The sequence below is a fragment of the Phasianus colchicus genome, chromosome Z (genome assembly GCF_987193195.1).
Source record: "Phasianus colchicus chromosome Z, bPhaCol1.hap1.1, whole genome shotgun sequence".
NCBI lineage: Eukaryota > Metazoa > Chordata > Aves > Galliformes > Phasianidae > Phasianus > Phasianus colchicus.
The window spans coordinates 91630712-91647611 of record NC_143476.1 but is presented as its reverse complement, the minus strand read 5'-3'; the positions used below and the strand labels follow the sequence as shown (position 1 = coordinate 91647611).

The following is a 16900-nucleotide window of genomic DNA, read 5'->3' as shown; positions in this document are numbered from 1 at the left end:
TTTACAGTTAAATTTTATTATAGCAAACTCTACCAGAGCCCGCTAGAATTGTTCTATCATAATATACTGCTGACCACATTTATGGCTTGAACAGGAAATCTTGCAATGAACCATCTCCTTGTTCTTAAGGATTCCCAAAGTGCCACAGCAACAACTTTCTTACACAGCTGATACACTCTTTTCTATGGCACATTTTAGCAGTTGGGAAGAAAAACAGCATGAAACATGGTGTTAAACCAACAAAAGTAAGGAAATGAAAAGCATTTGTTTTCATGCAGAACAAAAAGCAAGACTAACTAAGCCCAGGTGCTCCAGGATGTGCCCAGTGCCCAATGCTGTGGATATGCAGCTATCCACAGCGTCGACAGCAGTGGATACCTACCTACCTACCCACAGCATTAGGTACTGGGCATGTTATCCACCACATGTGGATAATACGTGGGGCTGCAATAACAACTTTCACAATTTTCCCTATTTTATATCAAGCTGCAATCACCAACACAAAATGGTGCCTCAGTTGACCAGGGAAAGGCTGGTTATCTGTAAGGCTCTTTTATATAACCAGCAAACTCGGGATTTATATTTAAACTTGCAATGTATCATTACAGGTGAAACAAAACACAACAAAAGGTTTCTACATAAGAAGTTTTAAATCCCTATTACTACTATTAGAACACTGGGCACAGTCCACTTGCCTTCTCCAACAGATTCAGAAAGAGAATATTGCATACTGTTATATGTAAGCATACAGCATTTCTCCTCTTACTGCATTTAAATGCCCATTTAGACAGAGAGCTGAGTCAGTATTTCTCTTTGAGAAGAATCCATCAGTCTACATAACAACAGACTGTTTGCAGGAAAACGCTTCGAGGAAACAGACATTTTTGAGCTTAATTTTATAAAAAACATTACTCCTTCAGCTGACATTTAGTTGTCAGCCCTTTCGCTTTACCCTTTATCTTTTGGCTTAGTATTGTTGCAGCATCCACAGATTTAAATATTTTAATCCTCTGCCTCCCCTTTTTAAACCTCTAAATGGCAGGGCTGAATAGAGAATGATATGCCAGCATATATTTCGGCTATGCTACAGATTCATTTTTGCAAGCCTAGCTGATGCATCTATATCCACCATTGGCATCTTAATGGAAACCTCGCTCTGAGTGCTGCTCCATTACTGCTCAGCAAGGAAACTTCAGTCAGCCAAGAGACAGCTTAATTTAACTGCTGGAAGACCCAAAGAAACAGTGCTGCTACTGTTGGTACCAGCTCAGCCCCCAAACTAAAGGGTGAGCTGCAACTCACATGCGTCTTTCTCCCTGCGCTTCCCAAATGAAAACTTTCTTTGGGAATAGGACAGATGGTCAAGGAGAGAAAAGCCAAGCTTTTCTACTGTCAGACCTCAAACGCTCAAAATCTTTGTCCAAAGTACTTACTCATTAGTTAGCAAACAAAAAGTGATGAAAGATCAATTGAGAAACCACCAAGCAGAAGGGAAGGTACCTCTCACCAATGGCCTTGAATTCCTTCAGTTCTGCTCTCTTAAGTTTCCACAAACAATCAACGCATAGAATGTTGTTGTACAACCTCACTTTGTCTAATCCTTGATGTTCTCTCTGCAAGTCTGCTCCTTAGTAAAAAGCAATCTAAAATAGTTGCTGTAAATTTAATCTATACTCCCATGTGAGATGATGCCGTTACACAGAAGGTTTGAAGTCAGCAAACTGTACTAAATGCATGACCTGACCCAACACAGTCCATCAGGGACCACTCAGCTTTGTGCAGTTGCTGAATCAGGATAATGCTGAATTTGAACAGAATTTTGCTGCCTTCAATATTAGCCCTTGAAATTTTAAAGAAATTCAGAAATATCTCATGCATATTGCACTGCACTTCAAAACTTCCTTTTTTATACGAAATGGGTTGGTACTGAGGATGCCAAAAGGTAATACAATCCTCCATTAAAAAAATACCACTAATGGAAAAAGAAAACACACATAATAGTCATGTGCAAGGAAATACTCTGCACGGTGATGGATTTACCTCATCACCACGTATCAGGACTGAGTCATGCTCACGGCAACTAGCAGTAGACTGCTACTTTTGTACAACAGTAAGAAAAAAAAAGAAAAAAGGAAAGAATCTGGTACTTCAACACAGCACACTGCCGTTCACAGCTGTGGTTTTTTACTGTCCTATTAAAATATGACCACCCCTTCAAAGGGACAAACAAGCAAAATATTTGTCATTATAGAACACTGCGGAAATGCCTTATGAGAGGCTATGAATAAGAATGCACACCTAATTAAAGTATTTGGGCACCTACACAATTTAGTCACAACAGGTGTGCATATAATGCAGGTCAGCAGAAAGGGCAGCAGATATTAACAGAATTAATAATAGGATTACGTCAAAGTGCTTCCACTTGGACTCTCTCCAGATGCTCAACAACTTGCTAAAATCTTATGAAAATTTCCACTGGGCTGAATGACCACGTCAGTGGGGTGCTGTATCATTTTTACAATGGCTATAACTATGTATAATAGGAAATATTACTTGTAATTTAACAATCTGTTAAGATAATGTATAACTATAAAAGTACAACAGGAAAGGGAAGATTTTTTGCACTAATTCCCACTTGCCCTTGCATTTATGTGTTACGTTAAGCCTTTTAAAGTATCAAGAAGAACGAAAACTACCTCTATCAGTGTCTTATCTGTCAACAGAATAATAGTTCCTTTCTTGAAACTACTCAATATTTTAATAGCTTATTAAATTAAAATGTAATGGTGGAGAGACAAAAGTTACAATTTATTGGTTGTACTGGTTTAATGGTATAACTGGGACATTCATCATAGTCTTAAGAAGCTGTGAGTGTCCACATGTTGTAAATTGCCATTTTACTGTTAAAGAGGCTCAGAGCCAAGCAGAAACATCCCAGGACCAAAGCACATAATGGTGCTCAGCTCCCTCCCCAGATCAGTGGGGCTGGGAATCTGCACACTCTAAAGAAACCAACAGTGCTCTTCTGATTTTGCAAGGTTTAATTTCAATTGCATCTCCTGCATCAGTGTGAGAGCTTCAAAATTTTTTTTAAAAACCACTTCAACAGCAGCCTTTGTGTCCTGCTTTCTGCCACAGGGCTCACCTGTCCCCCAGCAGGGGTACCTGAATTCAGCTTTTGTTCCCTGCTTCCCAAATCTGCTCAGAGCTCAAGGATGTGTTGGGAGAGGAGCAAATTCCAGCAGGTCTGAGAGGCTCACCCAAAACTGCAGGGCTGTGCCAACAACAGACTGACAGATCACACAGATTACAACAGCAGTCAGCTACTTCCATTAAGGGACGCAACTTTTATTTTCAGAATTCTCCACTGGAGGACATTTCAGAGAGCAGAGCAGAGACAGGCTTAAACTTCCTGTGAGTTAGATAATTTTTTGCTATTTGGCCAGGCTTTCCTGAAGGACTAAGCTGCTGACAACAGATCTAGAAATGAAAGCAAGAGAGCTTGTAGGCCCACCTACACCAGGAGAGCTGACATGTAGCTTAAGCTGGCTGCTCACAGCTTCATCACAGCTTAGGAAGAGACAGCAATTCAGCTCCAAGGTGTTTGAGGAAGTCAGCACAGGCTACCTGTACCTGGAAACAATCCACCACTAAGCTCCCCTAACCCTCCAAACCAAATCCTTATTTTCTGCTGTCACCATCTTAGTCCATTTTTCTTCTGCAGCCTGTACATGATTATGTCAATTAATTCACTCAAGCAGGTCATACATATTGGAATCTAGCTTGTTACTCAAGAATGTTATTATCATTTCTGCAACAACAGCAACAAAGATATTCATAAACCCTTTGAAAGAAAGCTGCCCAATTAATTTGGTCTGCTTATGCAGCTGTTGCAGTTAGCATGCATGACAGGGCAGCAGGACAGTTTTTCCAAGAGGCTGCACAGTGTTTTCCTCGTTCTGGACTTCTACAATACTTGGTTAATGCTTCTCTTTTCTGGTTTCTATCTGTCAGATGTGGTATAAAACTAAAAATCTCTAAAGAATTAGAAAAAAGCTAAAAACCATTCTTCTGATTTGCTGTTGTAAGAAGCAAGTATGTTTCACTCCAAATATGAAATGCATCTTGGCAGAGACCCCCATTATTTTGTTCACATTATTCACGAAGGAAGAACTTACCTGCAGATGGCTGGAAAGCATTCTTGAAGACCTTTTTTCTTAACTAAAGATCCTTCGAGGCAATACATGATGATGTCCATAACCTTGGAAACAAAAGTTAAAAATATCTGACATTGTATTGTATACTTCATACTAAAGGTTCTGACAGGCAAAAATAAAACATTTCTGTGCCTTACTGCATTTTCAAAACCTAAATTTAAAATATGTACCAAAACTGCAGAACAATTGCATTGCCTGTACCATTCTTTATCAGTACTAGTTAGCACCAATGAAGACGAAGGCTAAACATATCCAAATGACCCCCAGCATGTCCAGATACTAGTCCCACAAGCACACATGTAACCACCAGCATACTATCTTGCTTGCTTGATCCCCCCACAATAACGCCACAAAACTGCTTAACATTTTAAGTTAAAAAGGTTTATGGTGCACAAGAGAATCAAATGCCACAATGCCGTTCCGGCCAAGTAATTATTTATTACTGCATCAAAACCACAAAGCCATATGGCACGACAGCATTACCTCCACAAGAAGGTCCACAACGTCGGTAGGCATCTTCTCAATAAGTATTTCAATGACTCTCAAGATCTCTCCTTTAGCCCGAGCAAGAGTTGTGGTGTGAATATTCTGCTGAGACTGTGTATTTGCTGCAAGGGCGGTGTGTCTGTGCACCTACAAGGAGCAAGGTTACACATGCAAACTTGGATTTACTAAATATTCTTACTGAATACGTTACATGGGGTGAGAATGCTTTGCTTTACTTCACTTTGATTATGAGTCACCAGTTGTCATCCCTGATGTAGTTTTTAAACAAAGGTCTACCTTTATTTTGAGTATTACTTAATCTCACGAAGCTACAGGTCAAAATGAGCAAATGCTTAGGGTTCTGATTACATAATTGTGGCATTTTTCTTCGTATTTCCTCAGGAAGCAGGTGCCTGCTTTATACCAGGCTTTTTGTGGCCTGCTGCTGAACATCTAGCTAAGCAAAAGCTCCAGGCATCTGGGTTCACTCAGATGAGTCTCAGAAAGACAGCACCGAACCACACCAACCTCTGAGCACCGCCCCCTCCTTGCCCCCAGCCTGCATGGCTAAGTCCCCATCCTGCTTCAATTCATACTTAATTGGATGGGTCTGCATTGCCGAAGGAAAGTAGGATTTTTACACGTTTATATTTGAAGTCTGGACAACCTGTAGATCAGGACAAGACAAAGATGTAACTCAACCGACAAAGTATAAACCCAGTCGTAACTCGCGTGTCATTTGGAAAGAACCGATTTGCAACAATACAAACACGACCCTTGCTTTTTCCCCTTCTGGGGAGGAAGGGCAGGACGTGTGAGGGCTCACTGCTGTCCCACGGGGGCTCACCACCCTGCTCACCTCCTTGGCGATGGTGGTAATGAAGGCGGGCGGCCGGGCTGTGGCGATGAGCGAGAGCGCGTGGCGTGCGGAGCGTGCAGAGTCAGCCGCCGGGCTCAGGGGCAGCCCCATTGTGATGCTAAACGGCGCCAGACAAAGCAGGGAGAAAGAAAAGGAGCATTAGAAATATAGAGTGAAGAGATTAGAAACAGCTTATAATGTCAGTTCAAGGTCAACGGGAGCACTCAAACAGTTAGAATATAATGGAGTCACAACAATGAGCAGTGATTAGGAGTCAGGGTGTTCTATCATCAAATACAAAATCGAATAATTAACCATGAAGATTGAAAACAGTATGTGCATCTGTCCCAAGTGTTAAAAAGGCCTTGTTAACAAATTACCTGTATGTGTTGAATACATATCACGGCACCCAGGACAAGGCAAATGAGGAATGTCTTGTAAAGAAATTACGTTTTACACTTTTACAAAATCTTAAAATTCAGGCTGAAAAACATCCTTTTCATAGTAAATCTACTTAATTCAGCTACGCACTAGTTACAGGAGATTAAGCAAGAGGCTTCTTGAATTGAACTCGCTGAATCTGTTCAGTTTGATTTGCTTTAGTGCAGCACTTACAGAAGCATGCAGAGATGACGGACCCAAGCCTTATGTCACTTACTAAAATTATTCAAATGCTCTTTAAAAATTTCTAACCACGAGGTTTGTACTGCAGTGTTTCAAATAACTCTCAGAGATTAACTAGCATCTGAGTTTTCCATATGTAGCATTTTAATTTGCTGTGACAGCATAAATTTAAGAAAAAATAAAGTAGGTAACCAGTAACTACATTAATCAAAAATAATATCTCTTTTGTCATAACTGAGAGAATAGGTTAGCTGACAAAGAAGATGCATATCTAATTTTTGACTGAAAGCTTCCGTTCTTAAAAGGCTACTACTTCAACTATCACTGCTTTAACTACCAGTATCTATGTCATAGCAGACTGCATTCTTGCTGGGCAAACTGTACACTATCCAGAAATTCTACAAATCCTTCCTGTACCCTCACCCACAATCCACAGCCCAAAATGAAAGTACTTCTCCAGGCTAAGAGCTCTGTGCCTTCAGAAAAGCAAGCTAATGCATGAAGTTATATTTGATCTGCCTAAGAATCAGAATACAAAAATCAGCAACACTTGGAGGCACTCAGTTAATACTATGGGGGGAGGGCATTATGGCAAAGCAGTGTTTACCTCCTGGCTACCATTTCCAGAAGGGAACATTTTCCCAATAGAAAACAGCAGCAGTGTGGGAGGTAGAAATGGGAGGAAAAGGGATGTGTGGCAACCAAGAAAGATCATCCTCTGAGAAGGAATTGGGCTTATACAAACCAGGAAGAAGCAGCTGGGACACAGCGTTCGGTGGGATTAGCCTGGCACAAACAGCCTCTGCAGCCCATCCAGCAGAGACAGCTTTCTCCAACGTGCATACTGCAGCAAGAAAAGTGACACCACAAACAGCTCTTTGCCAGCCCTGAAACAATCCTGCTGCTATAGCCATGTTACCCAAAGTAGCCTCCTCACTTACCACTCCCCCCCCCAGCCCTTTGCAGCTTAGCAACAACAAAATATTAACCTGTAAACAACATGGACAGGTTAATCGTTTTCCTGTAAAAATGAGGTCCTTTCCTGCATGCTGCCACCTCCACCAGCAGTGATCTCTGTCTGAAGACCAGAGATGAAGCCTGGATTCTCCCTCTGCACGGGGGATAAGTTTTGAGAATGTGCAGGAGAACAACGCTGTCTAATAAACTGCCATCAAATTTTAATGGAGTTTATATATCTCAGCTGTTTGTATTACAAATAGATGTGAATGCTAATAAAAATGAAGATTTGCTTCAGCGTAAGTATGTCATTTAAGTGCATGTTAACAATAAAACGTTTTATTACATGAAAGAAGATAAAATCTCTACTATTCCTGTGATTTCAGATGTTTAAAGAATGTAAATGAGATAAAAATACATTCAATAAAATGACTCCGGTGCAGTGAAATCATCTTCTCTAGAATCTGAAGTTTCAGAAAAAAATATTATGCATTTCTAAACGCAGAGGACAGCCCAATTAGGTAAGCTGTAACTCATTAAAACACGTAACACAATGCCTGCAAAGCAGCACAAAGCTGTCAGCAGAGCTGCACAGCCATCATAACCAGACGTCTCCTTCTGCAGCCCTTACACACCCAAGTAGTCATGCTGCTTTCTGAGAGATTACTCATTGAAGTAAGGGCTGCCGTTTCCAGTTCTATGATCGCATTCATTTTACACATTTAATGCTATTAAAATGGATGAATGGGAATGCTCTGCTCCAAATCCTCATCCAGCATGCTGCCTCAGATGCTGCTGGTCAGAGTGGTGGTGATGCTGCTCAGCACAGCTGTGAGGCCAGCACCCATTTTTGCCCATCCCTTCCACCTCAGGGTTGGCTGGCTCAGCCCTCCTTTACACCTTGCAAGCTCCTCAAAATCAAAAAGCTGCAAGCAACCTCTCTGGCAGGAAAGCCATGGAAATTAAAAGCATCGTCATGGAAAGAAAAGTAAACACTCTGCACTTGCATCCCTCTCTGTGTGGTTCCATATGGGTAAAAACTGGTTTATCAGAGTCAGCGAGGTTCTGCTATAAAAGCAAGACTCAGCTTGCCCTGAAAATAAATGAGAGAGAGGAGAAATTGAAACAATGCCATGCACCAATCACAATGTATGTTTCCTGTACTCCTGACACTCCACACCTTTACAAACAATGGGCTTTTCCCATTTGATATTCCACCAGCACAAGCAGTTCAAATATACTAAACTCAAAATGGCAAGAAAAAGCATCAGCTCATTTTTCTGAAGTCCAGAAACATTTGGGTTAGTCTGTTTACTCACCCTGAAACATAAACATTTGAGATCTCCTGATTTTCAGCAGCTAAAATTGACAAACCACACATTCCAACATTTCTTATCCTAGACCTCACGTTCACGTTGAAGAGTAACAAGAGTTTATGAAGTCAAATTGGTGACAGCCAAGTCCACTCCTGCTTTTGGACAGGACTGAGGTGGCATTCTGTAACCAAACTCAGTTATTTATGCATGCCTCAAATTGTGCCGGTATAGTTCTGTTGGCTTTTGTTCATTTATGTCTGAAAAAACAGAAACAAGTGTCTGCAGAACGCTGCACGCTCTCTTGGTTGTTTTGTGTTTGTTTGTTCTTTAAAGGGTGTCCCTAAAAATAACTTTAAGAATATTTTTTTACTGTAAGCTTACAAATTAGGTACTTTGCAGCAAAAAACTTCAGTGCGGTTAAAGCGTTTTCTACCAAATGAACTACTTTTCTGAAGCAACAAGATTTTACAGATCTGAACTCATAAAAATAGCACACAACGTTTGTTATTTCCTTTCCCATTCCCCACCATTATCATTTGCATTAATGTTTTGAAAACCAACAAAGTCTCTGCAACAGTATTATGAAGATGTCTTTTTTTGTCTGGAAAAGCAAATTTGAATATAACTTAAAAAAACCATGTAGGGACTTTACAGACAGAAGTGATGAAACAGGAAGATGGCATCAGAGTGAGGTGTTCAGACCAACCTCATTATCTTTCAAAAGCAATGGAAACCTCAAAGCCTCATACTTTTCCTACGAGAAGGCCTCGTATTTCTGCCAGCAGCACTCTTCCTTACAGGGTGCCTGGTAAAGCGTGCATTTTCCTGAAAAGCAACAGGCTTTTTGTTAATTCATTAGCATCGCTCAGCAGTGGCAGTATGCAGGCAGGGATTAACCCCCTGGCCAGGCCAGCTGGCCTACACATCCTCCTTCAGAAGGCAGGCACACTGCCCAAACCTCCAACAAAACAAAGGCAGATGCAGAACTAACGCACAGAGGGAAACGCTAGTTTTGTACCCAAACTTCTGCTCTTGTATTGATGGGCTTTAGGACTTCAGTACCTCCCACACAAGGAGGCAACATGTGTTGTGCCTCTTGTCCTCCTCCTGCCCCTGTCTTCCCACTGCACCGTTAGCAGACATTTCAAGAACGATTTTTGAGAGTGCAGCAGACAAAATGGTCACAGCCTGTCCTCTAGCACACATTGCTAATATCAGAGATGATATTCTAACTGTACCAAAGAGTAGGAAAGCTGGCTTTCCTGCACCTATTTGTGCTTTTGACTCGTGCCATCCAGCTGATTTCCAGGAGCTGATTTTCACTGGCCAGACTCCTGCACTCTCGGGGAAATATGGCCACACAGCTAGCAGCCTCGGTCTCTCAAAACTGGAAAACAACGGTATCTAATAGACAGGATTATTTTCTTTTGTAGTGAGTCCCTGTGTGGGTCCTACAGACCAGGTGCCCTATGGGCAGCTCTGCCCAAGCCTCAGGCAGCCACGGCCCTGCACATCAGTGGTACAGAGTGTCTGACATCCCTTCACAGCACAGTACACCAAAAACATTATCTCCTCCTTGCTGCCTTTTCAATTAAGAAAGAACATTGTTTTTGCTTTGATTTTCACTAAGATGTCATTCGAGGGAACACACGTCCCCTTTAGGCAGTGTCCCATTATTTGCCTGTGCAATCAGGGCTGTGCTTCAGGCAGGCTCTTCAGAGGAGCACATTTCTGCCTGACCCCATCCTCAAGTCATCACAGTAATTAGGTAGCACCGATGAGAGTGCAACAACAGTTCCATGGGCTCAGGATCTTAACCTGTGGGTTGTAACCTTCAGCAATGCTACTGGTGGCGCTGTCTGTGCAATGGCAAGCACTGTGCACTGATTTAAATCACAAGTTAATCACAGAAGAAAACGGGGTTCATATACTCCACATAACTGGGTTTTTCATTTCTCCTTTTTATCTGCTTTCTTAAGGAAAAGCTGATTCTCATCAGGAGGTATGTTTTGAAATGCTGTTACCCAAATTGTTTACATAATTGAATTATTCTACTCGTAACTGCTCAATTGAAAAAGTTAATAAATCAGAATTTGCATGTAGATAGAGACTGACACTTTTAAAATGTACAAAAAATTTTAGATTCTTAAGTAGTTGAGAGGAATAATTTGGAACATACCTGTAAGATATATTTTAAATCTAAAACATATTTTATAGTCTGAGTTATTAAAAATGAATATGATGCCTGCTTGAATTTGGTCATCATACTCTTCGAGAGTCAGACTTCACCTCTTATTAAAAAAAAAAAAAACAAAAAAAACAACAGATATCCAAATGCATCAAACCCTAATGACATCCCAGAAAAGATCACCAGTTCTGACACCACAACTGAAAATTTACCAAACAGATGTTTTCTACCAGTCACACACAAGGAGAAGCTACAGAAAGAAGCCGGAAAAGAGATCGCAAAGTGCATGATTTCACAGAGGGTCTTTGGCAGAGGTGGGGCCTATTTTGCCTTTGAGAGAAAGCAGCTATTTGCAAAACAGACACTCCTATGCTTTTTCTCCTCTAAAGCAAGAGGGAGGGAAAGCAGTGAGGACTGGCATATCCCATCTCATTCAACAGGAACCAAAAGCAATATGCCTCAGAAACCCCCTTCTGTTTACATGTGCAGCACTGAAGCAATGGCTGAACAAAGGGGAAGGAACCAACCATCCTCCCTGTCGTGAAGCTGGGAAGCTTGGAATTCATCTGCCTCCTCCTCGTCCTCTCAGTAAGGACTCATCTGTCTCTCATTTGTCCTTTAAAAATTTCAGCAACTGTTTAGGCAATAGTCCAAAGCTGTTCCACTGCACTTGAAAACTAGGGATGTTCGTATTACATAACATACATTCACAGGCAGAATGTATACAGACATAAAACAAAAAGGTTTCCACTAATCGCAGTCAAAACTGAAGAAATTTAGTCTAATTATTTGCTACACACACGTGTGTTAACATATGTGTAGACAGAAACGTAAGTTGTTCATTTTGGTATATGGTATCACAATCTGTATCAAACTGTAGCTTGTAATTCAAAGAGCAAAAATTACAGACAGCAATAATCCCTACAGTCACCTGTGCCAAGAAATCAAAGCCTAATAAGTGCTAGAAAAATACACTGAATCCTCATGCCTGAGCAGCTTCACTGGCTAGCCTGCTGCAGCCTTTGGGGACTGGGATGAACAGGGAGAGCAGAGGAGATATAAACACCCAAGTTTTGGATTTCCACTCAGATATTTAATTCAGAAGGGAAAAAAGAAAACACCTCTTTTTTTTTTTTTTCCAATAAATGTGAAGTGATTTTTTTTAAAGCACAAGCTTGACATAAAAGCTCTTTCATAAAACGTTCTTAACATCAGGGATAGAAGCCAGGCAGCTGTGCACTGTTATTGTGTACACGGTAAATCAGGCACAAAAAGGGGCAGCTCAGCAGGGCACCGGGAGGGTAAGATGCACACTTAACCCCCTGCACACATTGTTGCTCCATTTCTTTCCATCTTAGTCTGTCTGCAGTCAGTACTGTATCTGTCATGAATGTAACAGGCCATTTTCAATCTAAATCTTGTTATGGATTAATAAGCAAACACTTTCTCGCTTATTATGCAATTTATCATCATGAAAATTGCATTGGGCTCCTCAAGGCTACATGCTGATACATTCATTTATTCAGTGCTCTGTGTATAGAGAGCCATACTAATCTTTATGACAGCTAAGAATGTAATAGCAAGATGAAAATTACTTTCTGAAGAACTGTATTCACTGATTTGTGCAAGCCCACATTTAAATACAATAGAACACACAAGATTCTTTGGGAAGGCAAAATGTCTTGGCTTCTGTCAAGCTAAAAGAAATAATCGAGGTTCAGGCAGATAATAATATTCACCCAGTTTGTACAGATTTATCCACTAACTGCCCTCAACACACCGCAATCACTCATCCTTCACAGTCTGAGGAAATCAAAACTGCTATATAAACTCAGTAATCTCCCTCAACGCAATGTAAAAGGTACAAATCTTAGTGCTTCCACAGGTGGATGCATTAAGATAAACACAGTCAGCTCCTTTCTCCATCCATCCCTTAAAATGTTCGTGTGTGTTTATCAGTAAACAGTTTTAAGCATATTTATAAAACAAAACTTGCAACATAGCAGTTTTCAGAACTAGGTTTTGATACTGAATGCTGAGGTTAATGATGTGGACTTCTACTGCAAGTGCTTGTGGTTTTCAAACTTACTGCTGCAAACAAGAGAACTTCTCGACAAAACCAGAAAATTATTGAAAACTGTAAAAACAGTTTAAATACCCGTCAATAATGCTTATCATTAGAGGTGCTCCTGATTATATAGTTTCATCCAGCACAGTGTACAAAAAAAACTCCAAAACACAACAATTACTGATGTATCAAACAATAGGCTCAGAATAAAATGGAAAAACAATTAGGAATATTATTTTTAATATCTAAACTAATGTTACTACAGTGGTGTTGTAAACAAAAATATCTGGAAGCTAACCAGAGACCCTCCTTATGCTAACCACAAAGTTCTAATGTATATCAATATTCCCTGCAGAAATGCCTAACTGCAGTTTAATACAAACATTTTCTTCTCCTTTAACATACAGTTCTTTTTCCCTACATGCTTCAGAATACATCCAAAAGCCTGGAAGGCACAAAGCCACAAGCAAAATATCATGTACTGTAAAGTGAGCCCCCACATTTTCAGAAATGCAATAATATTAATACCTAAATAAGCAGTTATGTTGAGCTCTGCAATTTCAGAATCAAGAGCTTATTTTTTCATGAGCAAAAACCTTTCACAGATGAGTCACGAAGTCTCCTTCTAGAATGAAATTGCTCCTACATTAATGTATGGTTTATGAAGTAATTTAATAATTAACACTTAAAGAGTGTCACTAATGAAAATACTACGGAGAAAACACTACATAGAAAAAATTAAACATTAAATACATTTTTAAAAAACCCCCTAGTGAATATTCATACAAAACTTTGTGTGCCAGACACAGAAAGCACTAGAATTTCAATCAGTGCAAATTCAGAAAGCTGAAACGAAAAGCGTTACCACGATTCACACACGTGGAGAGTTTGTATTCTGCTGGGAAACACATCCCATCTGCACATACCCCAAATTCAGAACTCGAACTGGTCAGCATGCTGAAGTTGTTTGCTTTTTTGGTAGAAACCAAATAAATTAAAATACATTTAGTTTGCAATTTAGAATAAATTTCAGACCAGATGGCCAGTTTCACAACAAACAATAATAAAAATGAAGACTATACTGCAAATCCTTCACTGTACAAATAGTCCTGTTGTCATTAATCGGATCTACAGAGTAAGGACTGTGAGAATCAGCTCCCCAGTAGAAATATACTACCTCTGGGACTCAGCTCATACGTTTAGGCATACTCAATAACAACGCTACTCATCTGCTGCAAAGCCACACTAATAAACCCCAAACAATAAAATCAAAAAATTCTGTGATCTTAAAACAAAATTTGCAGGACACTACCTTTATTATTCAAGTCCTCCTAATGAGTTCACTTTGTGTTTAGCTATAACTACTTGATGGTGTGATTAATGGCACTTTGAAGAAGAGAATCTGGTCTGTACAAATGAGGCAAGCCCAAGACCTGAACTGAAATCAACACACTTCTTCCTCTTTAGACCCAGCTGCAAATACTTAACTGAAAGATTTTATTTCTACACTGTGCATGACAGAGCCATTCTGTTATTCTATGATTTTCTTTCCAGGAGATCAGAACATGTACAAGACAGCTAAATCTAACCTAAACCATCTGTATCTTTATTCAGGACACCTTAATAAGCTGTCTACAAACTTGAAAGATAGACTGTGGTCCACTGAATGTATGATTTCTTAGCAATCCTTAAATATACAAGTTTCCTTAATGCTACCAATAGTAATGTTACCAACAAAAAAAAAAACCCTGCTGTATCCAAAATGGAGGATTCCTTTCCTTTTTCCATCTCCTTGCCAACTACTACAGCTACTTCACTATCTAAAGCAGGGCCAACATAATGAAGAGGACAGACTCTTTAGCAGAGTCTGTTGTGATAGGACAAAGGGAAATGGTTTCAAATTGAAAGAGGGAAGATTTACACTAGATATAAGAAACAAGTTCTTTATGCTAAGGGTAGAGAAGCACTGACACAGGTTGCCCATAAGGGTGGTGGGTGCCCTGTCCTTTTTGATATTCAAGGTCAGGCTGGATGGGGCTCTGAGCACTTCACTGGGCTGTACGTATCCCTGTTTTCTGTAGGGGAGCGAGACCAGATGGCCTTTAGGGGTCCCCTCCATCTCAAATAATTCCATTTTATTTGTATCTGAGATGACTGACTACTCTAAACCCAGGATCTGGACTAGATGATCTTAGAAGTCTTTCCCTTAACAATTCTACGATTTTGCATACAGGTCGCAGAGGACGCAGGGTTCATAAGTTTATAAGGAGACACCTACTTGGCAAGCTGCTTCTCAGCATCAGCGCAGAGCTCCAGCAGGCCCATCAGCACTGCAGAGACGTCCATGTAGGGCTCCCAGACAGTGAAGCCACGGCCGATGAGGTCAATGGCAGTTCTGCGGATGGTGCTGTGCGCGGGCAGCTTGGGGCTGGGAGGCTGCAGCAGCAGAAATGTCAATGCCTTGCCTGTCAAGGAGAATGGGAGAGAACCAGAGCAATGAAAGGTGTTACACATTACAAACATTGTTCTATATTTTACTCTAAGGGCAGTTTAAATTCATTAAAAATACCACTTTCAGATTCTTTCCAGGAACTCCTATAGTCAATGGAAAATTCGATGGAAAGATAGAAGAAGCCTGAGATATTTTTAGTTAAATTTCAAAAACGTTGTGTCTTAGAAGTTGTATTATCCCCAGATTATACAAGCTTTGTGGAAAGCACCTACAGCTCCTACAGATGACTCTGCAAGGAATCAGGTTTTGAGAGCTATAGTAACAAATGATAATTTTCAGTTACACATAAGCCCAGGATGTGTTAAAGTTTTGCGTCCCATCAGCAATGCTGAACCCCAGCCAGCCTCTGCCTGCCAGATCCTGAACAAGTTCTCTATGGTAGCATCAGCCCCTATGTTAAAGCACCCAAGACAGCACAGTACAGTCATCTGCTTTAAACAGCCCCATGCCAATACTTAATCACAATGTTTTTACTATGCTAGAAATAATCTTGATGCAAAAAAATAGTCAATCTACACACCAGATAATGGTGAAGAAAAAAAAAATCAGGGTGAATCACGATGAAAGAAATTATAAGAAGAAATTCCCCTTCAATAGAGAGTTGCAAAAAAATTTTAAAAATCACTCAAACAGAATCTGTGATAATATTAACGGGGTAATAAAAACCTCTCAGAAAAGAAGGTAAATAATTTTGCAGCAATGTCTCAGGAGAACAAATGGGGAAGAAAGCAGTTAAATTAGGCCCTGTTTAGATTATACATTGTTGAATCCTGCTGGAGCTAAAATAAGTTTGCGCCAGATATGCTTAACTGAGTGAAAAACAGTGAGAAAATAAAGTCACAAAACCCACCACAAAGCTCCTCAGTGTTAAACATGTGGGGATTGGCACTGCTTTATTCAGGGAGTGGAATGAAATGATTGCAAAGCCTTCATGTTATTCTGACTCTGGTCACTACTGCCAGCAAAGCTATGGGCATCGCAGCTTGAGGGGTGAAAGCAGAATAGAAGTGCCACTAGAAGGAGACATTAACTAATAACACAGTTTCACTGACAGCTCTTGAGATGACAGAGCCATGCTATGCAACCTGCACACAGAAAGTCCCGTTGTCCCCCCCCCTGCCGTGGGCTGGCTGCCCCCCACCAGCTCAGGCTGCCCAGGGCATGCCATCCACTGCATGTGGATGCATGTGCACCCAGGCAGCTCTGGGCAGCAGTACTGAGCCTGACTGCTATTTGGGTAAAGAATTTCCCCCTCACATCTGACCTAAATCTGCCCTCTTTCCGTTTAAAGCTATTTCCCCTTGTCCTGTCCTTATTTGCCCACGTACAAAGTTCTCTCCCTCCCGCTATTTCATTCAATAGATTAGTTTTTCATTAAAGTAGTTGCATACATATATATAAATGTGAGGGAACACTAAAACAATGCTCCCAGATAAAGGTAATTTATCATTATCACTACATAATTATTTGTTACCTCTTAATAACATTCATTTAGTTTGCCTCTGCGGTAATGATAACCTATTGATTTGAACACAGTTTTCCCTGGTTTTCAGAACTGTCTCCTACGAGTTGTGTGATTCATTAAATAAAGCTCCTGACATTTCAGCATCCAGAAAAGCTACTGATAGTCTTGCTATGCACGTGAACTCGCACCAAACTTGGATGCCTGTAAC

At 40.5% G+C, this 16900-nt stretch overlaps 1 protein-coding gene across 2 annotated transcripts in view; it reads right to left on the bottom strand.

Annotated features, from left to right (window-relative positions):
- Nucleotides 1–16900, bottom strand: part of WDR7 (WD repeat domain 7) — a 114796-nt gene that overhangs the window by 23908 nt on the left and 73988 nt on the right. For both annotated transcript variants that reach the window (XM_090132346.1, XM_090132347.1), the window contains exons 21-24: nucleotides 14994–15180; nucleotides 5563–5680; nucleotides 4701–4850; nucleotides 4179–4261 (exon numbers count right to left, since the gene is read on the bottom strand). In XM_090132346.1, the coding sequence (XP_089988472.1) occupies nucleotides 4179–4261; nucleotides 4701–4850; nucleotides 5563–5680; nucleotides 14994–15180 (538 nt within the window). The remainder of the gene's footprint in view (nucleotides 1–4178; nucleotides 4262–4700; nucleotides 4851–5562; nucleotides 5681–14993; nucleotides 15181–16900) is intronic.